At 48.0% G+C, this 27,431-nt stretch overlaps 1 protein-coding gene across 2 annotated transcripts in view; it reads right to left on the bottom strand.

The window, feature by feature from the left end:
- Clpb (ClpB family mitochondrial disaggregase) overlaps positions 1–27,431 on the bottom strand; it is a 124,847-nt gene that overhangs the window by 7,325 nt on the left and 90,091 nt on the right. For both annotated transcript variants that reach the window (XM_021166915.2, XM_021166917.3), the window contains 5 exons: positions 17,119–17,233; positions 7,554–7,631; positions 6,479–6,534; positions 1,877–1,921; positions 1,201–1,362 (listed from right to left, as the gene is read on the bottom strand). In XM_021166915.2, coding sequence (XP_021022574.1) covers positions 1,201–1,362; positions 1,877–1,921; positions 6,479–6,534; positions 7,554–7,631; positions 17,119–17,233 — 456 coding nt within the window. The remainder of the gene's footprint in view (positions 1–1,200; positions 1,363–1,876; positions 1,922–6,478; positions 6,535–7,553; positions 7,632–17,118; positions 17,234–27,431) is intronic.

Here is a 27,431-nt window from a genome sequence, read left to right on the forward strand (position 1 = left end):
TGCAGTTGGTGGGGACATTTGAATCCTGTCACTTGGCATCTACATTTTTATTTGCTCTGGGAGAGCCTCTCCCCATGCCTCATGTGACATAGGAAGCAAAGCAAGTCCTCAATTTCCCAAAACTGGAGGAGACAAAGACAAAAGTTCGCCAAACCCCACCTGGTACCTGGCGCAGCTAGTACAACTCTTAGCGAAGAGGTCCTCATCTCCACTCAGTCCTTGGTTCTCACATTCTTGTGGCAGGGTAGCGACCCCACGCCAGGCAGAGGCTATCCTCTGCTTGAGGCTAAGTACCTCAGGTTCAAGGAGACAAGGTATAGAGGAGAGCTGGCTCTGGGACCACATGCATCCACACTCAGATCCTGTGTTCTACCCTGAAGCTCTGCAGCTGTGCAGTTATCATTTATACCTTCTCTGAACTGTGGCACTTTCCCTTCTTCTTGATTATCACAGTGACCAGCAATGCTGTCTGGTTAAATCTTTTTTTTTTTTGATTTTATGAGCATTGGTATTTTGCCTGCATGTATGTCAGACCTTGGAGTTACAGACAGCTGTGAGCTGCCTTGTGGGTGCTGGGAATTGAACCTGGGTCTTCTAGAAGAGCAGCCAGTGCCCTTAACTGCTGAGCTATCTCTCCAGCCCCTTCTGTTAAATCTTTACTGGAGGTAGATATTAAATGGACAGAGAAAAGTGAGTTGTCATCTGCAGCCCACCTTGACCAGTGGAGGGACTGCCCAATTTGTCAGGAGATGGGCATTATGAACCGCAGTAATACCATTTCATCAGTAATGATATGGTTTCCATTTAAAACAAGTTAGTGCAGATCAGTAGTGCTTGCACTTAAGGGCACTGGCTGCTTGTCCAGAGGACCTAGGTTTAATTTCTAGCACCCACATGGTAGTTACCATCTATAATTCCAACCCTGAGGGATCTGATGATCTCTTCTGGTCTCTGTGGGCACCACACACATGGTATACACATGCAGGCCAAACACCATATACATAAAATGATATGTCCTTTGTTCCTGGAGGCCTTTGATGTCTAGAGATGGGCTTGCTAAGGGTAAAAAGCCAGTTAGGAGCAGGGTTAGAACTAAGTTCTTGTCTCCCTCCTTGCCTGCCCCGCTGCACCTCTACATGGGCCTACAAGGCCAGCAAGTCTAGCTGCTTTCCTTTCAAGGGCCTGCCTGCTCTTACTCACCTCATCAAACAGCTGCAGCATGATGGTGAGCACATCTGGATGGGCCTTGTCCACCTCATCAAAGAGGACTACTGCATTTGGGCACTGTTTCAGTTTCTTGGTCAGCTGGCCACCTTCTTCATGGCCGATGTAGCCTGGTGGAGAACCGATAAACTTGGCTACCTGGTGGAAGGCAAGAACATGTTAGAAATGTCTGTTTGTCTTTATATGCCCCAGTACAGGGGAATGCCAGGGCCAAGAAGCGGGAGTGGGTGGGTAGGGGAGCAGGGCGGAGGGAGGGTATAGGGAACTTTTGGGATAGTATTTGAAATGTATATAAAGAAAATATCTAATAAAAAATATAAAAAAAAAATGTCTGTTTGTGTTTTTAGCCTATAATATGGGGCCAGTGTGGGAAAGATAGCTGTACACAGTTACTAAGAGGGCCAGTCTCATCACGAATAGTCAGGGATCCTGCCACTATGGGAGAGCAGATGGATCAGTTTCTTCGGAAATGTTGTGCAGAACATATAGTTGTGATCCTATTGTGTATCTACACCCCTCTCTGCCCTCAGGACAGATCCCAGGGCTGCTGAAGAATTATTGGAAGCCAAAGGTTCAAGTGACAAGACATACAAAACCCTAAGTAGTGATGATTCAGGCCCTTTGAGACACACTTCCCCGAAGACTATCTCACCTCATGTCGCTCCTGGAACTCAGACATGTCGAGCCGGATGAAGCCCTGAATGGAAATAAAGTTTGTCAGTATGAGACAGGAAGCAGGGAAAGGGCCCAGGCCAGACCCCTCAACTATCCTAGGCCTTCAGATGCGCCACATTATCAAACTCCACATTCTCCCTAGTCTTGGCCTTCTCTCACCCACTTTCCCATAGGACACTTTTATTTTCTACCTTAATAAGGTCAAATCACACCTCTGCCCTCATGAAAACATTCCGAATGTCTCTTTCTCCTGGCAGCTTCTACAGGTCTTGCTATCACATTATCTACAGCTCCTACCCTACCCCCATTCCCAGAGGGTTCCATGTGTGCCCAGCACTGAAGCCTTTGTCCTCAAGAAGTGGCAGCTTGGCAGTTTGAGAGGAGCAGGTAGGCATGGCCAAGGTCAGCACCACCAGTAGGGATGGTGAGGACATGAAGGGTGGGTCTCCACAGTGCTCCTCAGCTGTGCAAGGCTATGGCAGGCCTATGTCCCCTTGACTCTTCTTTATAGCTAGTACACAGCTATTATTTTACATTTTTCTTAGAAGGCATCTATGATGAGCCTATAGGTCTTCTTTTTCTACCATGGTCATGCGGATGATTGCCCAGAAAGCCCCTTAGGGAGAAGGGCACAGTTAGTGCCAGGGAAAGAGGAACTGGAGTGTGTGATTTAACACTGACAGAGAAGCCCTTCTTGGTCATGGATTCCTGAAGCTGTGAGGGCATCGTGGCTAACAAAAATTTCTGCTTTTCTCTCCTTACTGAGTTCTGGTGGTATGCATAAGCACTGCTGCTCCCAATAGGTGAGGCTGACACGGTACCAGCCATTCAGAAAGAGGCACCCACAGATGAATTCTAGCCAGGCTACATTTCAGGTAGCTACACAATGAAGGAGACTGTGTTGTCTGCCCTGTCATTGCACAGGTACAGGCTGGAGGGATGAGTTAGCCCAGGAGCCAAGTGACAGGACCCAGTTCTTCCACTGACTGTGTGGCTTTAGCCCTCAAGCCAGGATCTCTCTGTGCAACACCAGGCTCTTGGTCTGAAGAAAGACTTAAGACAATAGGTAGGAAAGACATTAGAAAGGCTGTTAGCAAGGCTGTATGGTAGGCAATGGTGCTCTCAGTTAGTGGGCATAAGCAGCACTTCCAAGAGTCTCTCAGCAGCTCATTTAGAGAAGTTTCTGGAAAGGAACAGGACAACTCTGGGAAAGCTCAGAGGTAGCAAAAATCTGGAAGAGTCACAGACACATGTCCGGTAATAGTGGACATCTGCTGTGTTTAGAACATGCCTTGCAATGTTCTGAGGAAGCTATTAAATGGCATAGAGTGAGCACAGCCTGTGGTAAGCCGGAGATGAAGAAACCAACCACACACTGCAGTATCTTGTTCAAGGCTTTGCTGATAAGTTTTTGGTCATGACAAGTACTGCCTTTCATTTTCCCTGTCAATAGCTAGGTTCTCAGTAGTCTTCATTTGAAAGGTTCACAGTTTTGTACTCAGAAGGGACTGTCATAGGACCCAGAGGGTATAGAGTGGTGCTTTCTTATGACAAGTGACCTCACCCCAGTTTTTCTAGAGTCTATTCTAGAGTCTTGTTAAGCAGCTTGAACAAGTTTTTGGGCTTGATATTCTTGGTTGGAATCTTTTTGGTTTCATATGACTTTAATTTGGATATATACAAAGAGAAAACAGAAACTATGGTCACATCCAACATGTCTGAGTGTGCATTATGGGTAATATGTAATACTAGGAGTAACGGAGTTTACCATTTTATACCATTGTCTTAGTAATCCAACGGGAGAGAAGCATTATAGAACCTACTCTTTAGAAAATGGATGAAAACAGTCTCAGTCAATTTCACACAGAAGGAGACTCAAATAATTGCTCTTAATCTGCCACCATAGTCTTGATTCCCGGGTTTCAGCACCACTTCTCGCATGCTATTGTCTCGCCAGCAAGAACACACACACACACACACACACACACACACGAACAACCGGATCCTTCTGCAGCAATTCTTTATTATGCTAGCTTCACCATGAAGAGGAAGACACCAAGTCCCAAAAAGGTGCTGCTTATATACACCTCAGTGCGGCATATCCACACCTGATTGGCTGCTCTCTCAGCACGGGAACACACTCTTGCACATGCGCTCATTGCTTGTTTACTAATTAAATTACACGGGCACAGCGGAAACCGGTGCCATCTTGTAATGGCGATTGCGGCTCTCCACATTATAGTGCCACTAAAACTTGAAAATCTTTTGGGCTCCAGAACCTGGCCTTATGATGATGTCACAGGACAAAAGGTTCTTTCTCAAGGATTACTAACCCTGATGAGAGTTAGCGAGGCTGTCCAGTTGGGGGAACAGTACAGAAGCTGAGGGGAAGAAACCTAGGAAGTTCACAAATGGGTCTGGGAGGAAACTGTGCGAATAGCCATAATGCCTTGTGAGGCGGTGAGCATCAGTGTCTCTTCACAACGGTGATCAAGGGTCAGAGAGGCAGACCCAAACGGGCCCCGACTCCCAGGCCAGTGCTCAGTTTATCTCATGGGCCCCCTTGGGAGGCACAGGAACGAAGTTCCCACTTGGGATGAGCCTGCGTGATACTGGACTCACACCTGATACTTTCTGCACTTTACTGACTGTCCTGGAGGTGTCAGGAACACTGGCTCGTCAAGGTTCTCTTGGATTCTGATGGCTTGCTTCAACCATGAGTGTCCCATGGCTAGGCAATGTCTATGGAAACATTCTCTATAATGGTTGGTCCAGGGGATGGGACCGATAAGGGGCTTTATAGAAGAATCACACATGATTCAGTAAGTAAGTGTTTTCTGGGGGCCAGTTATGCATCTCATCTTCCTCTGTGAAACAGACGAGTCAACATGTTTCTAATCTCACCCCTAGAGCAGATGAGAATAATGGTACTGAGAGAAAAGTGGAAGGCTAGACTCTGGGCTCATGCCTCCTCCTAACAAATGACCTTGGGCAAGCCTCCTGCGACTCTAGGGCTTCAGCTCTCTCAACTAAAAAGCAGATGAAGTCAGCACTGTTTCTCATAGGATCAAGGAAGAGCATACAGCAGGTGGGCACTGCTGGGATAGGTTAAGGAGAGATAGTGTCTATGACAGTGTGTGGGAGCCTGAGTAAGCCAATGCTCACAACATCAGGAAAGGGACTGGAGAGCTCTTCCCTGAGGCAGGAAAGCTGATTTTTGTGGGGAAGGACCACTTTAGGGCCAGGAAAAAACAGAAATGGAACTCCAGACAAGGGCTTGGGGCCCCATAGCACACTGCCACACAGCAGATGCAGGAAGGAGTGGGTGCTGCTTGTCTTGGGGAGCTGTGTACTGATCTCCATCCCACCCTTGAGACACCTTGTGGTGGTGGTGGTTGGGTTTCTGTCCCCATTTAGATGAACCAACTAAAAGGTGCCTGCATCAACAGTCTTTCTACAGCAGAGACTCTCCTCCCACATCCACTGTGTATGAAGATATATTAAGACAGCATGGATAAGGAGATTATAATTTGTAATTAAATATTAACCTTTCTGACAGTATTAAAATTAAACCACTCAGAATTCTTCATCCCTAATCAGGTGGTTCCTGCCCGTAACTGCATCTTTCCTAATAGTCTTGCTAGTTTATGGCCTTTTCCAGAGTGCTAATTGTTTCAATCGCTGCCAACCTGATGAATTGTCTAAAGCTGCTATTTTGGTTGGAGCACATTAGCATGCCACACTTCTTCTTGTCTGCTTGCCTGCCTGTCTAGTGGGTCTGCAGTGGGTCGGGTAGAGGTTGCACACAGCTGCTGGCAGAGACAGGTAAGATTAGAGTTTTCTGCCAGTTGCTCCACAGCAGGGCTCAGGCAACCTGGGCTACTCTGCTTCTATGGATCCAAGGATCCTCAGGGAGGTGGCAAGGGAACAGGAGGCTACAAAGGGACGGGAGTTCAGGACTCTGCTCCTGGGCTATTTAGCTGGCAGGGCCTAAGCAGCCCTTCCATGTCTCTGGGTTTAGGGGTGGGGAAGCGGGGAGGTGGCCATGAAACCAGGCAAGCACACTAGAGTCTTAGGCAACCTCTAGGGGCAAATGGGGGAACTTACTTAGTTTTAACTGAGTATTTTGTAGTGTCACCAAGGATTGCTTTCTCAAAAGCATCTCCTGTCATCCAAGGCCTTTAAAAGCAGGTGTGGATAAACATAGCTGGGGAGACTGCAAGGCTCTGGGCTCTGGTTAGAGGCAGAGTGGAAGCCTAGTTGAGGACATATGCTCGGTGGGGAAGCAGCTGACACCATGCCTGCTTGTTTCTCCAGAAGCCAGCGGTTCCAGGTAGTGCAGCCCTACCACACTGGCATCTAGTTCTCCCAAGAGCCCTGACTCAGGCAGGCTAAAGATGATCATTGCTATTTCACAGCTGAAGAAACTGAGGCATGAAAAAGTTAATTCTTAGAGCAATCTCTGGCTAGAGCAGAGGTCTGCTTCTGGGGCCAGGGCCCAGCTTTTGATCGTCTGCTGCTTAGGTTTCAGGACAAGCATGAATGGCTTACAGACTAGACCCTGGTCCTAATTCCTTACCTTTTTGGCATCTTTGTGCATATACTTTGCTGTCTGCTTGGCCAGCTCGGTTTTCCCTAGGAATAAGGTAGATGAGTTGGGTCAGACCAGTTGACAATCTGTGGAGTAAAAGGACACTAGGGACAGCTATGGTGGTGCCCACCTTTGATCCCAGCAACTGGGAGGCAGAGGCAGGAGGATTTACATAGTGAGTTCCATAACAGTCAGGGCTATGTAAAGAGACCTTGTCTCAAAACAATTAAAACAACACTGGGATGTATGGACACTGACGAGCACTCCCTTTATGGACAGGAAGCTGAGGTCCAGAAACTTTTCTAAGGTGAAGCTGAAACAACAATCAGTGCACTTCCAGTTTCCCTGTGATGAAGCCAAGGGCTTTCTCTGAAGCAGCACTCTAGGAGTGGAGGCAGGCAGTAGGACTCGTAACCCAACTCATCCTTTGAAATTTAGCACAAACTTCATCTCTTCTAGGAGTGCCTCCACTTCCTGCCTCATTCCCTGCATCCCTCTTAAACACTCACAGCGCTGGAACCTCAGGCCAGGAAAAGGCTAAAAGACAGAGGACTTGCCACTGGTTCCACAGATCTTGTGACAAAGAGAACAACTCCAAAGTGGTAGTTTGTTGGAAGGGCCATCTGGAATGATGGTAAAGCTACTATGTGGTACACAGAGCTTCTTTCTCAGGTCCATAAAGGTGCTGGGAGGTAAAGAGGTAGTGGCTATATCATGAAAGACCTATCAAGACCATGGAAGGAGACAGGGGTGGTAGAAGGCAGAGGACACCTCAGCTGATATAGCCTGACTGAGTAGAAAGGTATCCGTGCCCCTTACTGCCCAGTGCTCAGGAGTTTTCCCGAGTCTATGAAGGTAGCTGCCTGAGTACGGCTGGTGTGCTAGGCAGTGAAGGTGGTTCTTTCCCCAGAGGTGAGCCTATGGGATGCACAGGGGTAACACGGGACATGACTAAGAAGCTAAGGTCTAATTTCTTAGTGACTCTGTGATCTAGGGCAGCTGTTCCTGGAGCTGTCAGGATCAGGCCAGAGGCTTCCCCAGTGGCTGATCTGCCCATGATTACCTATTCCAGACGATCCCAAGAAGAGGAAGACTAGAGGGTGCTCCTCATCGTACCAGCCATTCTCCTTCCTCCGGATCGCTACAGCCAAACACACAACATGGGATGGGGAGGGAGACAGATAAATCAATGACACAAAAGGCAGGATAATTATCACTAAGTATACAATATGTTTTACTGCTCTGCGCCCACTCAAAGTCCTCACTACCATTAGTGCTGCCTAATCTGATTAGCTGGCAAGGCCCCTAGAGACACCTAATCAGGTTAGCATGGATTTGGAAAGCTGCCCAGAGCAGATTTCGGATAAAGTTTTCCAGGATGAGCACTCAGCGTTGCCAGGGAAACCAAAAGGCGGGTGGATGGTGAATGGAGGTGAGGGGGGTGGGGGACTGGTGAAGGAGAATCTGAGAGGGATGTTAACTCTCACTGATCACCCCTCTACTCACCTGGGAAACTAGTAGAGAATGATACCATGATACCCAGGGACCCAGGGAGGTGTAAGAGGTGTACTCGTTCCCATTTGGGGAAACCAAGGTCTGTTCTGATGTGTGGTTTAAGAAGTAGAACAGAAGCTGGGCGTGGTGGCGCACGCCTTTAATCCCAGCACTCGGGAGGCAGAGGCAGATGGATTTCTGAGTTCGAGGCCAGCCTGGGCTACAGAGTGAGTTCCAGGACAGCCAGGGCTATACAGAGAAACCCTGTCTCGAAAAACCAAAAACCAAACCAAAAAAAAAAAAAAAAAAGAAGTAGAACAGAGCCAAGAGCATTTTCTGGAAGCCCATCATGGGCAGTGTACAGCCTGGGCTCTATCTCCTCTATGACTTCTGGAGGGCTTGGGGTGAGGTGAGGGCAGATCTGTACTAGCTGTCCTGAGGCTCTTCTTTACAAAGTAAGTGGTCAAGGGCTATGCATGAAGGTGAAGATATCCAGTCTCAGCTATGGAGTGCATGAGGCAGAATCATGAGAAGAGTCACACATTGGACTCCCGGGATACTAGGTATAACTAGAAGTCACTAACAATGTATTTAAGACCCACAGAAACACTGAAGGAAAAGTATTTGTAAGTCCATCATCTGGGACAGGCAACAGGCAACAGATAGAGACTTGTTAAGTTACGTACATGGTAGATGGTATGTAAGAGTTGCTTCTTTCTCAAAACTTACTTTTACAAAACACAAAACAAGCAAACAACCCCCCAAACCAACCAACCAGCCCCCCAGCCCCATACAGCCGCTTTAAAGAAGAGAGTGCCAATTTGGGTGGCACTAATGGAAACACAGTGGTTAGGAGCAGGAAGAGGACAGAGCACTGTGCAATGTCAGGGTCTGTTTGCAAATGGAACAGTGTGTCTGGTCTGGTCCCCAGAGTGTCACAGGACAGTAAGAAGGATATATGTCAGAGGACAAGGCCTGGAAACAAACTTAATGGAGAAGGAGTCAACAGTCCTAGGGATCGCCTGCCAATCTGGAGGAGGCAAGCTCCCAAATGTTATGCTGTTGGGCTTCAAAGCAGCCACAGGACTGATGACAGATCACAGGGCTGACAATCTGGAGAGGTGGCAGGCCCAAAGTGGTGGGGAGAAGAACTAACATAAGGGATAGGTAGGAGCAGGCTGAGCCTGGGCCACCCCATGCCTGCCTTCTTCCTCACCTTTTAGAAGCAGATGGAAACAGTGCAAGCTCAAGAACAGAGCAGCCACCTGTGCTGCCAGGAGTTGCTCCCTAAGAAGAGCTCGGGGAAATGGCTGATTCTCTCCTGGGCTGAATCTGGATCTTCTCTAACTAGCCAGCTGGGGTTCTCTGAAAGGGCTGGTTAGGAGGGTTACTCAGTCAGACACCTCATGGGCCTGAACATAGGGTAAAGGAGGAAACTCCAAGCCTGTTTGCCAATGGAAACAAGGAGTTAGGGAGAGAGTATTTGGGAACAGGTACAAGTAGTAAATTTTGGCAGAAAGTAAGACTTGGTGGTTGCTATGTGTAAACAAGTGTGTATGTGTACAGGCAGGGCTAACAGAGGCTCAGCCGAGAAGAGCCATATTCTTCCAAAGAGATGAAAATCTATGTTGAGAACAGAGGAAGCCTGAAGCAGGCTTAGGCTTTGAATATCTGGAAAGGCAGACGAAGCCAGCATCACTCGGACAGGTGGAATGGCCCCTCAGGCAGAGTATCGTGTTTTTGAGGTTCTGCTCTTGGCTGTTCTTTTAGGGTAGTGTCCTAGCCCATTGAGAGCTGCACATAGCTGGGCTGTGCAGCACAAAAAAACACCATGGAGAATGTGGAATTGAATTACGCCTGGGGCCATCTTTCCCCTTCCTTTCTAATAATGCACCTGGGAAAGAGCTCTTTATAATGCCAGGCAGACTCCACTGCACAGCTGTCCCTGGTCAATTCTGCCAGACCCAGGGCAGGAGTCTGGGGTTGGCCTGCTCTGGGGTCCCTGTGAAACAGGCGAAATGCCAACCATTAAACAATTATAACTCTGGATATTTCTAATAATATCTGAAGAGAAAAACGGCCAAGCAGATGGAGTCCGACAGAATGAAAAATGAAGGCAGCTAGGAAAACCTGGGGAAGGCGAGCCCCAGGGTGTGTGGCTGGTCAGGGCTGAAGACTGAGGCTGGGGAGCCTGGAGAGTCCTGTCAGTCCAGGGTAAAGGTTAGGCCAGATGGAGGCTGGAGGGGGCCCACATGCATGTGGCTATAAGTTCTGATGCTCTTACTGTGGCTCAGCAAATGTGCAACTTACTTTACTAGCACTTTATAAAGAATCTCTGTATCAGTAACATCACATTGCCTCATTATATAATTATAATATGGTTATAATTATAGTTATATAAGTCAAGATGGGCAGGGAACTTGATGCCTGTTTTATAGATGAGAATATGTACGTAGACATTAGAAAACCTGCTCAGGTCCACAGGAACAGCCAGAAAAGCAGGGCTTTAATCCCACTGTGGCTGACCCCTGAGCCTACATTGTGTCGGGAGCATGGCAAAGGAGGGCAGCTCTGGAAGCCCCAATCCTGTCCTCACTCCTGACCTTGGCTCTCCAGTGTCAGGGGCCTTCTGCAAGTGCAGCTCAGCACCTCGCCCCCACAGATCCAGCTCTGCAAGTTCCAACTCTGCTCTTCTGCTCCCACACGCTGCACTAGCGCACATCTCGGCAGTCCCTCACCAGATGCTTTCTCTTAGCCACGTCTGTTACTGCGAGACCACTGGGGAAAAGGCTCTGTAGCAAGTCTTCATGATCAATTCCATCATAATGTCCCGAGCCTATCAGTTCTCTGGTTACGTATTCACTTATAGAGCAGTGTGGTGGAGATGATGCCTTAAGAGGGGCTTGCTTAGAGTCTTGTCTTCTGCCACTTCCTCATTGGTTAAGTAAAATACCTATTCCTTTTTAGTCTTGGTTTCTTTACTTCTAAAATGGACAGAGGTTCATGTACTGTCAGCTCCCCATGGAGACAGGGCAATGATTGGGGTGAAAGTAATGGAAATCACTGTGGCAACAATGATGGCACTCAGTGTCTGTCTGTCCGCATTTCTGTCTGTTCACATTTACATTTTTTAAAAATGTTTTTCAAGACAGGGTTTCTTGGGGAGCCCAGGCTGGCGGAACTCAGAAATCAGCTCGCCTCTGTCACCTGAGTGCTAGAATTAAAGGTGTGAGCCACCACTACCTGGTTCAGTGTCAGCTTTTTAAATATCTCCTTCAACAATGTAATAATGCCAAGTGGTATACAATGCCTCTGTTTCACACAGGAGGAAACTAGGAACCAGCCATGAGAAATCAATAAAGGGATTTCTTCTACCTGTGCCCTTATATGAGGCAGGAGGCTACAGGTACTAGGCACTCTAACTTTTTTAACCGATCCCTGAGGCTAGCCTCTCACTGGTTTAATGTTTGTTGACTAAATTAATTATTTTTTTTAAAGTGAAATACTACATTATCATTTTTTTCAAATCTTAAGAAATTATTATATGTAGGTTTTTTTTTTTTACAAGTTTTTAAAATCTATTTGGAACACTAAACATGATATAAGTAGAAAAAAAATCTCTTATGAAGTCCTCTATGAAAGGAAATTGTGACGTGTTCCTGATTAGACAGAAACTGTTCCACCTCCAAGGGAGAACACACAGTGTAACTGGTGACTGTGGCTTCATAGAATGAATTGGGTAGTGCTCCTTCTAATTCTTGGTCTTCTTGGGGTTGCACAAAGGCAGGGCTGATTTTTATCCCCCTTTACAGAGGACAGTGTGTCTGGAAGAGACTCAGTGCTGCAGGTCGTTTCTGCCCCTCTGGGGAAAGGCTGCTGTTGGTCTCTTCTGAGCCCACTGGGGAACCTTCTGCATCTTCTCTGCAAACAAGCACTTGCTGTGTACTTGCCATGCACTGATTAAGATGAGGGCTCCAGATGGGTGGATGTGCTGGGAGTATGCAGTACCTGGATGCTTGAAGCACAAGGTGTAACAGGGCATTCTGGGAAGGCCTTGGTATGTGAAAAAGCAAAGAGGGAAAAGAACTGCCTCCTCTCAACCCAGAGCTCTGCTTCTATCCAGCTGAAGCCCAGGGGCAGCCTGGCTCACAGTTCCTGATAAGTTCTTTAATTTTTAAATTTATTTTTACTTATGTGTGCATGCCATGCATGCAAGAAGGTGGAGGACATATGAGGGTGTCAGACCTTTGAAGCTGGAGTTATAGGCAGTGTGAGCCACCCAATGTGGGTGCTAAGATCTGAACTCAGGACCTCTGGAAGAGTCACCAGTGCTCTTAAGTGCTGAGTCACCTGTCCACAGCCCCTCCTGGTAAGTTCTTTTTTTTGGGGGGGGATTTTTTCTTTTTCGAGACAGGGTTTCTCTGTATTCTCTGTATAGTCCTGGCTGTCCTGGGAACTAACTCCGTAGACCAGGCTGTCCTTGAACTCAGAAATCTGCCTGCTTCTGCTTCCCTAGTGCTGGGATTAAAGGCGTGTGCCACCACTGCCTGGCTCTTGGTAAATTCTAACGGTCTTGTTTGAGAGGAACTTATTCAATGCTGTGGCATCTCCAGGGGAACCAGCCATTTGGAGCAATGCTTGAGGTTGAAAGTCACCTTGTATTAACTAGTAGTGTCAAATGAGCTCTTGTAGCCAGATGGTGGGTGTGAACACCTTTAATCCCAGCACTCTGGAGACAGAGACAGGTGGATCTCTGTGAGATCAAGGTCAGCCTGGTCTACAGAGTGAGTTCTAGGACAGCCAGGGCTACACAGAGAAATTCTGTTTTGAAAAAAAAAAAACAAAAAACAAAAAAACCAATACCAAACCAAAACCAACCAACCAAACCACAACAAAAACATACACATCATAAACCCCGCCCCCCACAGCAAACAAATAAAGAAAAGAAAAGGAAAGGAGAGAAAAGAAAAAAGAAAAAAGGGCTGCCTTCATTTACCTCTGTACAGCTTTACTCAACCTTTGTACAGCTGGGGCCCAACCCTAGGAAACAGAGTGAACAGGAGTAGGTCCTGATCTCTGAGAGAAAATCACACAAACATAGCAGATACCAAACCACTCATGTAATGAGTGGTGTTCACAAGAAGCCCAGGGAACGGGCCCAAGAATGGGAAGCTATTCTGGGAAGGGCACGTGGACAGGCCCTGCTGTGGAAGTGCAGTGGAAGGAGAGTTGTGTGAGGTAGGGCAGGGGATTCAGAGAATCTGCTGGAACCTGGGGGAATGTCTGTGAGGCCCATGTCCTTACAAAGACACAGTTCTGAAGCTCCCAGGCATGTGCAGGCTCATCTACTGCCCACCCAGGAGATCAAAGGTGAAGGAATATGATGTAATTAATGACCTCACTAGAGTTCCCTTTCAGTATGCTGTGAGCTACCAGAGGTCAAGTGGCCATAGCACCTAAGTGAGTTTTATAAACTACTTCAGTGGGGATAACACAAACATGTCTGGCCTCTCACAATGAACCTAAAGTCCCCATGAACTGGGTTAGGCAGTGGTAGGGCTGGGGTCGAACCATGTTACAGGAAGGCCTAAAGAACTATAGGCTGATAGGGTGGCAGTGGCAGACTCAGATAGGAAGGCAAAGGCAGGCTGTTGTGGTTGGTGTGAGTGTAGCGAGCAGGGGCAGCAATGCAGGCTGGCAGCCACCACAGCAGTAGGTCCTTTATGCCATGTTAGGATAAGGACCGTTCGAAGGCTTCAACAAGGGAGTAATACTAGATTTGTGCTTTCTTTTCTCTTTTTAAAGATTTATTTATGTGCATTGGTGTTTTGCCTGCATGTATATCTGTGTGAGGGTGTCAGATCCTCTCTAACTGGAGTTACAGACAGTTGTGAACTGCCAAGGGGGTGCCAGGAATTGAACTGGGGACCTCTGGAAGAGCAGCCAGTGCTCTTAAACACTGAGCCATCTCTCCAGCCCTAAGCTTGTGTTTTCTAAAGATCACTGCCCCAGCAGGAACACTAAGGGAAGGAAAGGAGGCCACTGCATGGCCAGTATCAGCATGTGATGGTTGGTTCTGTCAGCTCGACAGGGTCTAGACTCACCTAGGAGACAAGGCTCTGGCCATGCCTGTGTGAGAGGTCATCTACACTAGGTTAACTGTAGTGGGAAGACCCACCTCATCTGGATGGCACCATTTCATGGGCAAGGGTCTCAGACTCAATAAAAGGAAGAAGTGAGCTAATACCAGCATTAACTACTCGCTTTTGCCAAGTGCATGAAGGTCCTGTCACCAAGATCCCCTGCTATTATGGATTATATTCTTGAACTATGAGTCCAAATAAAACCTTTTTTCTTTACATTTGCTTCTTGTAAGATATTTTCTCGCAGCAGTGAGGTAAGTAAATAATGTACAGGAAAAGGAAGAGAGACCAGGTTTGAGAACCACAGAAGAGAATGACAGAACTTGATACCTGAACTGTATGGGGTGAAAGGAAGGATGGCAGAACCAAGGAAATGTGCACGTTTCTATCTAGGAGTGCTGTGACTGGAGGCCTAGTTCTGCACATGCTAGCCAGACTGCCTTTTTGAGGTGAGTGGAACTTGTACTTGGCTCCCAGGAAGTCTGACAGCTAGGACTGACATCTTTCATCACTTGACCAAGACAAGCTCTGGGTTCTGGAAGGAGAAACTCACTTTCCAATACCTTTGTGATATGTAGGCTGGCCTGGTGGGTCACGTGACCCTAACAGCCGAGCGCAGCCATAGAGGTCTGGTTTGTGGGCTGGTGCTTTAGCTCCTCCATTTGTAAGGCAGTAACTGTGCGCCATTCTTGCTAGAAGCCCCGCAGCTGGGGATCACACTGATAAATTCACTGTATTACTTTGCACAAATCAATATCCCAGCACTTACCAGGGGTTGATGTGACCGAAATTGGTTTCAGCCAATTCGTGAGGGTAATAAATGGCCATTTATCAAATCAATTCATTCTGTAGCACTTCTCTGGCTGCCCATCCTCATGGTACCCATGGGGTGCCAGGCTCTGTCCCCTCTAGGTAGTCCCTAACACACATGCAACACTAGTTTGGAGACTCCAGAGAAGCCTGACCTAGCCTCTAGATCTGCCCCACCCTCCTATGCCTGCTGGGGTTCCAGGGCACCGCGGTTCTGGGCATTGCCTGCTTACCACAAGTTCAGACCTAGAAAGTGCTCGTGCTTTGACTAGGCTACTAGGATGCTCATTCCTTCTTTTGGGGACCCAGAAGCTTTTGGGAGCTGGTCACAGGAATGAACACAGCGCAGGACAGCCTCCGTGTGAGCCCAGCTGCAGGGCTCCTCAGCAAGGCAGATACACAACAAATGAAAGCAAAAAAAAAAAAAAAAGCACAGCCCTAGACAACGTGGACCCCCAAAGGCACTATTGTGTAGGGTCACCAGAGCCTTGGCAGGGCCAATTTTTATACAATGGGGCAGGAGTGGGACTTCTGGCAGCCAGTTTACCACTTACCTAATGCAGAGCTTAGAAGACAGAAGAGGGCCTTTGAGGGAGGGGAGTTCCCAGGATGCTTGTTCTGACTGTTGTTAGAGGCAGAGAGCAGCAGATCACCCAGTCTGAGCCAGTTGCAAGGGATGGGATGACGCTAAGCCAGGCATCAGAGGTCAGCTCAGTGCTGGGGAATAGGCAAGCTGGGATTGGGTGCCCAGTTATAAGTGAAAGAAAATGGCTCTGGGTTTGACCTCAAAAGTACAGGGCCCAACCCAAGACAACATTTTGAGAATAGGGACTAGGTTGTGTGTTGTGTGGCACAGAGGAAAACATGAGCTTCCAAGTCAAGTTGATGTTGGTACCTTGATATAAAAGGCAAGGAAGGTGATGACAAAGAAGCTGGGGTGCACAGAGGAAAATGTAAAACATTTTCTGGGAAGCTTTTTGGCTTTTGGACTTGAGGGGCTGCTGAGAAGTGGAGGCCAGAGGTTAGGAGAATGCCTTTGGAAACAGGTATCTAAGAAACTGAGCCGTTCTGAGGGCAGCTGTAGTCCAGTCCAAGTGGATATGAGACTTCAACAAGTAGTATATTCTGTTAGGCCTTCAGCTGGGATTCCTACCTTGTAGGTGGCAGCTGGACACCGATGTATATAACTAGAACCCAAGAGCATCCAGGTGCAGATTGGGCCCAAGTAGTGGCTCTTCCCAGCATGTGCGTGACTCTGACTTATAGATGGGATGGCAGCTTTGGTCCCTAAGTTCTATTCATGTGTTGAAAGTCAGGCCCTGAGTGAGGGGCTGGCTCGTGAGCACTCATGCTCCATGAGGATGTTGGAGGTAAGACAGCCTGGTGAGCTGAGTAGATACTGGGGACCATACAATGGATGCGATGCTTAGGACTAGAGGGACCAGTCAGAAGGACTGGCAAAGACAGTTCAAAATAGAGGGTTTTAAACTCTAGCCGAGTGGCAGATAGCCTAAAGGGCCTGTTAAAAACATAAAAAATAGGTTCTGACTTTACAGGAAGGTAAGTGAAGCCTAAAACTGTGGCCACTGGCCCAGAGAACATCCTTGGAGCGACACATGTCTCAAGGGGAGACCTTCTTAGACAACTGCTTCCCTGCCTCAAATCACCCTGAAACAGGTCTGAGTGGTAGAACAAGGTGAGGCTCCTGCCTTCAGTGGCACCCACTGTATACACCTGTTGAAAGAGAGCTGCGCTTGGCAGGGGGCCCTAGGATGGCAATAAGCCCTTCACCAGTGGGAAAGAAGGCATTTCTTGGGATGTTTTCTGTAAGATCCAGCCATGCAGCTATTGGCAAACCATTCCCAAAGTTTGGGAGTGAGTGCTGGGCTGGCTGGGATGTAGAAACTGAAGTTCTGTTCTAGCTCAGCTCCCACCCCTCTGACCAGATGAAGACAGCAGTGGTATTTGATGGTGCCCACCTCACAACACTGCTCTAAGGACTAAAAGACCTAAAATATGCATGAGCATAAGACAGTGGAGGCACTGTACTCACAGGCAGTACTCAGCAAACAGTAACTCTAAATAGAGAGTGCGTCTCTCTGGCTGTGGGGCAGCAAGATGTGCACATCACGACAGCAGCTACCCCCGTCCCTCCTGACTGGCACTGAGGACAGGACTCACCAGCACCAACGGTGGCGATGGCACTCTCCTGGCCAATGATGTGCTCCTTCAGTCGCTGCTCCAGTGGGAAGCGGCGCCGCTCCTCTGCCTCCCGCTTCCTCTGCTTCTCCATGTACTGAGGGAAAAAGAACAAAGGTTCAGGGGTGCTGGCTTCAGCAGGACCTTGGTTTAATCTGCTTCTCAGTAGAGGGGAAAGCAGATGTTGGAGCTCTGAGGGTTCTGCCCTGCCTTATGACCACTGGAGAGCTATTTCAGGTCACCCCCACCCCTCTGCTCAGGAGGAGCATGAGTGGCAGGGCCTTACACAAATAGTTCTTGGGCAGAACCAACTACTGTTCTCATGGCTTGAGAGTGTTAAGTGCTTACTGTGTCTTTCACTAAAAACACTACTGGACAAGAGTTTGCTAAATGTCTGAGTGTCCATCCGGACTGCAGAGTGTTTCCTACGGGCAAGCTCTAGCTGTTTCTGGCATGGACTCTGGCCCAGCATCATCATCTGGTATATGTAAAAATATAGACACAAAAAGGGAGAGAATTAACAGCTAGACAGGGTGCTGTAGACACACAGAAAGGGGAAGATACACAAATACAGAAGGAATGCTTGGGTGGGGCTTTCCAAGACACCAGAGACTATAAGAAAATGGAGGATGGGTGACCATGTGGTTGGGGCTGTGGGTGAGCCTGATGAGGACATATTTACTGAGGCAAAAGCAGACAGATCCTGAACTGAGCAGCAGATGCCAGGCCTTCAGGTGGCTTTTCTCCCTAGGCCACAGTAACTCGGGCATCTTTCTTGGAAGAGAGCTGCCAAGGTAAGGCCCTGTCACAAAAGTTGTGTTTGCAGATTGTTCTTGCGGGCAGAGTGGATGAAAAATACCTGCTGCTTGGGTAGTGTTTTCCTGTTATAGTAGTGACCTTGACAGAAGTTAAAAAAAATAAATAGCAAACAATCCAATTTTGGCTGTTGCTATCAGTCTGTAACTGAAAGCTCCCATCAGTCCTCGGTTTCATATGGAGCAATAATTCGGCGCCGATCCCAGTGGAGTGACGCTTGCCGGCTGGAATCCAGAGTGTCACTGTGCAGCTCCCTCAGGCGCCACATACATCACCTGGCTCTGCCAACTCCAGCCATATATCTGCCTCTTCCTCCTCCCTGTCCATAAGCCCATTCAGCACTCAGGCCCACTGGGCTGGAAGGTGCTGATGACAAGTCAGTCTCTCTCTCTCTCTGTCTCTGTCTCTCTCTCTCTCATACACACTTACTGGGAATGGTGTCAACTTGTTAGACAAACCCTGAAGGAAACTGAAGTTGAAGCTGGCTTAACAGTTTGCTGGGCACATTTACACACTGCTGTGTGCCAGGCACTGGACTCAGCACTTCATTCAATGTCTCAATTTTTAGAGTCACCTCCCATCTGAAGTTGGGCTCTTCTGGCTCATAGTGAATCAATTATATGGCAGAATGAACAAGCTTCTCTATAGACAGACATGAACTCCAATGACCTCATCCATTTAAGAGCTAGAGACCTAAAGTAGTAAGAACCTCCCAGGAACTTAGTTCCCTCACCACAGCATGGAGATAGCGCTCATACCCACTCTCTAGGATGCTTGAGGAGGAATGAGAGAAGCATCTGGCAGAGCCTGGCACGCAGGAAATGTGGGTTGGTAATAAGTGGTACTCTGGTGACTCAGATATCTTCCAAATGCCTACCCTCATGAAATGCTGAGCATACTTCTCTCTCTTTCTTTCCTTTTCCTTCCAGGAGTGGCAACTGAGCCTAGGGTCCTTGCTCATGCTAGGCAAGCACTTTAACCTTGAGCTATATGTCAACCCTTGGATAAATACTACTTCCCACCAGTTGTATCTCTGAGTTCAAGGCTAGCCTGGTCTATGAGTGAGTTCCAGGACAGTCAGGGCTACATAGAAAAACTCTGTATCAAAACAAACAACACACACACACACACACAACTACCTCCCTTTACTCCATTCGGTATCCAATTGGCTAATCTGTTTTTTGGGGGTGGGATGGGGTAAAGTACAGAACTCCTTTTATTTAATTCAATCACAGGCAGAGATCCATAGACTAAAAGAAGAGGTATTATAGCTTGAGTGCTAGAGAAAGCCAGTAACCAAGTCCACTTGGATGCCCACTGCCTTGGAAACACCTCCTAAGGGGTCCTCTCTTGGCACCTCAGTCTGCAGGTGCTGTCTCCACAGGGTCCATTTTCTGGAGACACCTTGACTTCTTGAAGCAGCCCTCTCTGGCCACCAGTTTTCCTTACATGGCATGGAATTCTGTCTCTGCAATATTTCCATCTACGGGGCCTCGTAGCACACACCTCTCCTGTTGTGCCAGGCAAAGCCTAATGAGATTTTGTACTCCACTTTGTTGAGTGAGGTATGACCATCATGGTCCCCCGAGTATTCTCCAGAAAACATTTCTTCTTGTAACTCTTCTTTGGGGTCAAGATATTATGTTGCTTAGAGGTCTCATTAATTTCTTGGACAAAGGGCAAGAGTTCTAATGACTATGGTGTGAGCATTGGGGAGGAGTCTGAAAGAACTAGCTGACTTTGGGAGCTTCCTGATGGTGTTGGGAAAGGTTCCATTAGAACTAACCTCTAGAATACCGCCAGATCCTCGCAATCCTCAAGTCTCAAATAGTTTTTAATCAGAAAAATCTCTGAAACAGTAGCAGATTCCGTTGGTAAAAATGTACAGGAGGGCTGGCAAGATGGGTCAACAGTTTAAAGTGCTTGCTTGCGTTGCAGATCTGAGAACCTGATTTCAACTCCCAGATCCTGTAGTTAGGGGAGAGCACAGACTTCTGAAAGTTGTTCTTTGACTTCCACACACATGTGCATCATGGAATACATATGTATCATACACGCACATACTGGATATTAAATGAGGACAAATGTAGTGCTTTCTGTTGTTTTGCCAAGGTGTAGAAGAAATCATCTTTTCGTTTGTATTGTTTTACACTACTAGGGATTGACCACTGGGTCTTTTCCATACTGGGCACGAATCACTTTTTTTGTTTTTGTTTTTGTTTTTCGAGACAGGGTTTCTCTGTATAGCCCCAGCTGTCCTTGTAGACCAGGCTGGCCTTGAACTCAGAAATCCGCCTGCCTCTGCTTCCCAAGTGCTGGGATTAAAGGCATGCGCCACCACCGCCTGGCATGAGTCACTTTTTTTTTTTTAAAATCAGATCTTATTACTGATGGTTGTGAGCCACCATGTGGTTGCTGGGATTTGAACTCAGGACCTTCAGAAGAGCAGTCGGTGCTCTTAATCGCTGAGCCCTCTCCTCTGGCTATCCCCATGATTCACTTTTTTTTTTTTCTTTTTGAGACAGGGTTTCTCTGTGTAGCCCTGGCTGTCCTGGCACTCACTTTGTAGACTAGGCTGGCCTCGAACTCAGAAATCTGCCTGCCTCTGCCTCCCAAGTGCTGGGATTAAAGGCGTGCGCCACCACTGCCTGACATGAGTCACTTTTTAAAGCAATTGTCCTGAGTCCAGCCTTGTGGAAAGTTAGTCAGTAGGAAAAACCAAACCAAACCAAGCCAAAAACTGGAGAAGGAAAACCCGTGCTTTGTATTTGTCCAACCTGGGGGAGAAGAGGGGCTCAGAAGGGCTCCACGCTGCTGTTGCGCTTGGCTCTTGGAAGGCATATGGGGAAAGGCTACAGGACTGAGTTCAAGGCTCTGCTTTAGTGGGGGTTCCACTTATTTCGAAGACATGGCAGGTAACAGGCAAAGGGCTGGACTGAGAGGTCCCGTGAGGGGGCAGCAGGTGTGGTGTGAGGGGGCAGCAGGTGTGGTGTGAGGGGGCAGCAGGTGTGGTGTGAGGGGGCAGCAGGTGTGGTGTGAGGGGGGGCAGCAGGTGTGGTGTGAGGGGGCAGCAGGTGTGGTGTGAGGGGGCAGCAGGTGTGGTGTGAGGGGGCAGCAGGTGTGGGGAGTGGCCATCCTCTTAATAAAAGCCTGGAACGGTTAACTTCAGATGCTCTCACCTGGGGCTGGCAGTGGCCAGCTCCCATGCTGCATGTTGGCTGGCGGATCGAAGCTCCTGGTTTCCATCAGTCTTGATTTAATATGGCACTCCTTCTGGCTCTGAGTGCATTTACAGGAAAGGGCTGGGAGGCCTAGCTAAGCCGGCCTCCCTCAGAGATGAGTGGCGCAGCCCCACAAAGGGAGGGCTTTGGGTAGAAGGTGTATGACATGCATCTTGATTACTGGGCATGCCTTAGGTATTGACAATGAAGGCTTGACAATGAAGCTGGAAAGGAGAGAGCCACTGTGGTGCTGGTGGTAGGCGGCCAGAATAAGTTTTTGAGCAAGAGGGGGGTTGTGAGGTGGAGAGGAACAGAAAGGTCAAGCAACTTCGCACACTCCTGTGTCCTCAGGTGCGCCTCACACTCCTGACCTTAAGTCCTGTGTCCTCAGGTGCGCCTCACACTCCTGACCTTAAGTCCTGTGTCCTCAGGTGCGCCTCACACTCCTGACCTTAAGTCCTGTGTCCTCAGGTGTGCCTCACACTCCTGACCTTAAGTCCTGTGTCCTCAGGTGCGCCTCACACTCCTGACCTTAAGTCCTGTGTCCTCAGGTGCGCCTCACACTCCTGACCGTAAGTCCTGTGTCCTCAGGTGCGCCTCACACTCCTGACCTTATGTCCTGTGTCCTCAGGTGTGCCTCACACTCCTGACCTTAAGTCCTGTATCCTCAGTTGTGCCTCACACTCCTGACCTTAAGTCCTGTGTCCTCAGGTGTGCCTCACACTCCTGACCTTAAGTCCTGTATCCTCAGGTGTGCCTCACACTCCTGACCTTAAGTCCTGTATCCTCAGTTGTGCCTCACACTCCTGACCTTAAGTCCTGTATCCTCAGGTGCGCCTTACACTCCTGACCTTAAGTCCTGGTCAGGATGTCTGACTCCCTGAACTGTGGTGATAGGAAGAACTATGTAGGAAGGCCAACAAAGAGGACTAGCTGGTACAGAGACTGGGGTAGGAGTGACGCAGCACAAGAATCCAGGGTATCCAACACAAAGAAATTGCCTTATTGAAGCACCTCACCCCCACATATACATGTAGCAGATGTGCAGCTTGGTCTTCATGCAGGTTCCCCAACAGCTGGAGCGGGGCTTACTCCGACTCTGTTGCTTGCCTGTGGAGCCTGTTCCCCTAACTGGGCTGTCTTGTCTGGCCTCAGTGGGAGAGGATGTACCTAGTCCTGTAGTCACTTTGAGGTACCAGAATGGACTGGTTTCCCAGGAGGGACTTCCTCATTCTCAGAGGTGAAGGGGAGAGGACATGTGAGGGGGGACTGGGAGGAGATGTGGGGGTTTCGATCTGGATGTAAAGTGAATAAATTAACGGAAATAAAAAAAAGCTATGGATGCCAACCAAATGGAACAGGAGACTATGGGGTGAGAGACATAGGAAGGGACTTGAAAGCTTCCTGAACTAGCCCATAAAATATACTCTACATGAAGAGGGCTGGCCATAGGGCACCTACCAGAATCCACCCCCCACCTTTCCAGTACCCTCTTCTATTTGTGCTAGAGACACACGCACCTTTAATTCCAGCACTTAGGAGGCGGAGGCAGGCGGATGGATCTCTGTGAATTTGAGGCTAGAATGGTCTACAAATAGAGTTCCAGGAAAGCGTAACAGCTCACACCTCCCTATGTCAACCCAGAGGCCCCCTGTCCCTAGTTGGGATGGAGCCTTCTTTTGCAGGCTCCAGAGTCATCCTGCAAGGGGTGGTTTCAACCGTTGCCAACAGACCTGGCTTAAATTTACTTATGTGATTTTGACCTTGTGATATATCTGTAAATGGCTGGGTTGGTTCAGAGACAGGACCAGAGAGAAAGTTAAGATGGGAAGCAAGTGGCTAGGAAAGAGTTGGATGCTCTCAGATTCATTGACAATCTCCTGACTCCTGATCTTCCATCCGTTGGATAAGGTTAACTGCCAGGTCTTCCCACTGCCACTCACTGATAAGTCTTGTCTGATGTGGGGTCAGTGATTTGCTCTTCATAGGTCTAGGAAGGTTGACCATGTCACTGTCTTGGAGGAGGAAAGTGAATCCAAGTCAGGTCAGCTGGTGGCAGGAGACAAATCATTAACCCAGAAAGGCTGCCTCTGAGTCTGAACTTTCTACCTGGGGATGAGAAGGCCCCATCTTCACTGAGTTTAAGGTCTAACTATGGAGATGAGATTGAAAACACAAATTTGCTCTATTTGCTTCTTCTACTGGGCTACACAGTAAAATAAACACCAGAGGGTATTCTGGCCAGAAATATCCAGTGAATTGAATCAGAAGGAAGCAGTAGAACATTCTACAACATACCAGCCTGTACCTGTGCCAATGGCAAGATTGTGGAAAACAAGGGGAGGCTGAGAAACCAGTCCCTTTCAGGGGAGCATGACGACTGAATCCAACTTAGACCCCGGCTGTCCTTCCTTGTAAAGAGAATACTGGGGAGCTGGGGAATCTGAATACCATGGGAAGGTTATTTAATATCAATGACTTTTGATATTTTGGTAAACTATGCTCACATATGTAAAAACATGTGGGCTGAGTGTGTTGCTTGCTGGTACTGCACACGCTCAGTGCTCCTGAGGCTCCGAGTTCAGTCCCTAACTACAAGGGGAAAAAAGCAAACTCCAAAAATAAAAACAAAACCGGGCAATGATGGCGCATACATTTATTTAGTCCCAGCACTCTGGAAACAGAGGCAGGTGGATCTCTGAATTCTGAGTTCAAGGCCAGCCTGGTCTACAAAGCAAGTTCCAAGACAGATAAGACTACACAGAGAAACCCTGCTGGAACCTCCACCCACAAATCTTGCAAACAAATAAGCAACAAAATCCCCATACACAGGAGAGTAAAAAAATCACCGTGAGTATAACCTTAAAATATTTACTTGTATAATTATATTAATTCTGTTTGTCCATCCATTCATAAACATAACCACTGTGTTAAAATGTTAACACTTGGGCATCTAACTGTTAACATTTACATGATTTCTGGAATTGTAACAAAATAAAGGGGAAAAGGTTAGCAATGGGCAGGCCTCTGAGATATTTCTTTACCAGGAGCGTTTGTTGGAGAAAGCATACAAGCTGTCTCTGATATGCATTCCTTCCTTATACAGATCTATTTTATCAATAAGTTCTTGAAGGTGGGAGGAGAGAACTCACAGAAGCTTGCTCCCAGGAAGCACTCAGCACCTACGTGGCCACAGTGGGCTACAGAGACAGCACGCAGGTACCCGTGCTGAGGTGCAGCACAGGACATGGCACACTGGGCAGGGCACTGGGAGGAAGATGTGCCCTTCCTGCCCCAAGGGTGCTCCACCCAGCACTCCTGCTGTTTCACTCAGGTCTGCTGGGAGCACCCAGGCTCTCAGCCTGGAATGTGGGCCCAGGGGATCACCGCATCCCCAGCTACCCTGAAGCAAATGAAAAAATATAGAGCCAGAGCTTATGCTTGTGATGCTGCCACTGGGATATGCAAATAAAATATATAGGACGGGCCTATCTGCCTAATATTCCTGCCAATTCATTCTCTGGGTGTGATTAAAATGAGCAATAAATTCCTCGTGAGTCTCAGTGGAGTGAGGATCTGGAGAGGAGCTGCGGCTGGCATGCACGCATCCCCCTCAGCTGAATATTCATCATGGGATAGCTCCCCATATTTTTGTTTTATCTGCCATCATGTGCACAGAGATATATTTCTACCTCTCTCCCATCCCTTAGATAGGACATGAAGATGGGTCTAGGCATTAGGTATTAAACTCTCCATGTACTGAAATCATTCAAAGTGAGGTCTAGGCTAACCCCTCTCTGAAGCCTGCCCTGCTCATCCTGCCAGGAGGAGGGCAAGCTTTCCTAAGCGCCCTAACCCCTGTGCTTCCCTCTGAGGCCCCTGTCAGGGTTTTTTGTTTGTTTGTTTGCTTTTGTTTTTGTTTTTTGTTTTTGAGTTAAGAATGCTTGTCTCTCCCACAGTAGGACAGCAAGCTAGGGTCAGTGGCTGGGTCTCTCTCACTTTGGATCTTCCCAAAGGTTAGCATACTTTTATGAGAGACTGGGCTGGGAGTTGACCTCTCTTCCAGGAAGCCTTTCTTGACTAGTCATACCACTGATTCATCTGCCTGTCCTTTTGCCAGGCAGTGAGCTCCTGGAGTGACTTACTCATCTGTTTTCGGCTATCTAGCCCACAGTCCAGCACAGAGCTGTCATTTATAAATAGGTGAAATAACATTAATTCACCCCCTCTTACTCCCAAATCTTCCATAGCCAGACTTACGATGCTAATACTCTTCCAAGGTGGAAGAGGCTTGAGTATTGGTGGAGTGCAGTACAGCAGGAGCAGAATGGGAGCAAGATAAGACCACAGTAGTAACACTGCGCTGGACAGTTTTGTGTCAACTGAGAGGAGGGAATCTCAATTAAGAAAATGCCTTCCTAAGATTGGGCTATAGGGGGCTGGAGGGAGGGCTCAGCAGTTAAGAGCACTGACTGCTCTTCCAAGGGTCCTGAGTTCAATTCTCAGCAACCACATGGTGGCTCACAAACATCTGTAATGGGATCCGATGCCCTCTTCCATTGTGTCTGAAGACAGCTACAGTGAACTCGTCATATATATAAAATAAATAAAACCTTAAAAAAAAAAGATTGGGCTATAGGCAAGCTTGTAAGGCATTTTTATAATTAATGATTGATGAGGGAGGGCCCAGCTCATCGTGGGCAGTGCCATACTTGGGCTGGTGGCTCTGAATCTTTAAGAAAGCAGGCTGAGCCAGCCAGTAAGCATGGCCTGTGTATCAGCTCCTGGCTTAGGATTCTTGTCCCCTCATTGCTTTTGATGGAACTGTGAACAAAATAAACCCATTCCTTCCCATGTTGATTTTGGTCACTACAGTGTTTTTCATTACAGCTACAGAAACCCTAAGACACTCACAAAAGACACAGCCAGGAGGGACTTATTGCCAGACACAACCTGAGGCCAGGATCTCAGTGGCCTCCAAGTCTGAGTCACTGCAACTGACATAGGGCCTGAACTCTGAGGGGCAGCTCGGCTTACTAACTGGCAGCTGGCGATGGAGGCTAAGGCAGTGCTTTTCCCACAAAAATCTGCTGTAAAGAGCTAGATCTTGCAGTTTGGTGAAAACAAGCAGAAGAGAAAGGAGAGATGGAACAACCTACTCAAAGGCAAAGCAGACAGCAGAGCAGTGAGGAGGTGGAGAGAGCTTGGCCTTCAGGGTGATGGTGTCTCAACTGGCTGAGAGCACAGAGCTGACACCAGAGAACAGACTTCCGGATGTGAAATTATGGAACCTGGCTGCCTCTAAGTGGTATTCTGCCTCCCCGCAGAAGCAAGCCCTTCTGCTGTGGAAGAGCTCTGCCCTCGAATGTCTCCTCCTCACACTGAGAGCCACTCCTGCACTTTGGAGTGAGCAGTCTTTCCTTGTTAGCCAGATACTCCCATTGCTTTCCGCTTTTTCAAGGCATTCTGGCCACCATACTGCCGTCCTTGACAGACGGATTCTGAAGGCTCAACATTCGCTGAGCATGTACAGCCAACCTTGGAGCTTGAGCAGGGTCTGCCTTGCACAGGTGAATCTAGCCATTAGGTTGTTCACTCTGGTTCTAGCCTTGGTACTAGGCTAATACTGTGGCCACCTCCCTGAGGTAACCACACTTTGTTAAGTGGCTTTCAGTGGCTCTAACTACCTGTGCTGACACTAAGATGCTTGTTCATTTTGAAAGAAATCTTTGCACAACCAGCCCCTGTCCTATGTCAGACCACCTGACACTCCACAGGTGTTCTTGGCAATGTAGTGTTGTCCTTCCGTCTAAGAGGAGATGAGGGATACAGTACTGAGGCTATTTGGAACCTGCAGGGATTTGTTTCATCAGAGCATGTGGGGAAGCTGACTTGAATGGTGGTGCAGCTGTTCCAGGGCGTGCACTGTTCTAGGGCATGCAATCTGCACGCAGGGAGGGAAACAACAGACCCTTGAATTTGGTAGCTCTTTTTGGTCCAAGGACCAATCTGGATGGGCTATGAAAAGCTAACCACCATTTCTTAGCCCATCCTTTCTCTTGAGATAATTCTCCTACGACAAGGAGTAAGTGAGGTTGAGCACAGTGGTCCCAGTTCTCCTTGTCTTCAAGTATGGTAGGGCTACTCCTCTTGCCCCCTTTGATTTGATGGGATCCTATGGTTAGTTCTGCCAGTTCGGTGTAGGGAGGAAAGGGTCTTACTTCCAGGCTGAGTAGTCAGCTGTGGAGTGTTGCCATG

This window comes from Mus caroli, unplaced genomic scaffold, assembly GCF_978045245.1.
Source record: "Mus caroli unplaced genomic scaffold, Mus_caroli_1 scaffold_8, whole genome shotgun sequence".
In the NCBI taxonomy this organism is placed as follows: Eukaryota; Metazoa; Chordata; class Mammalia; order Rodentia; family Muridae; genus Mus; species Mus caroli.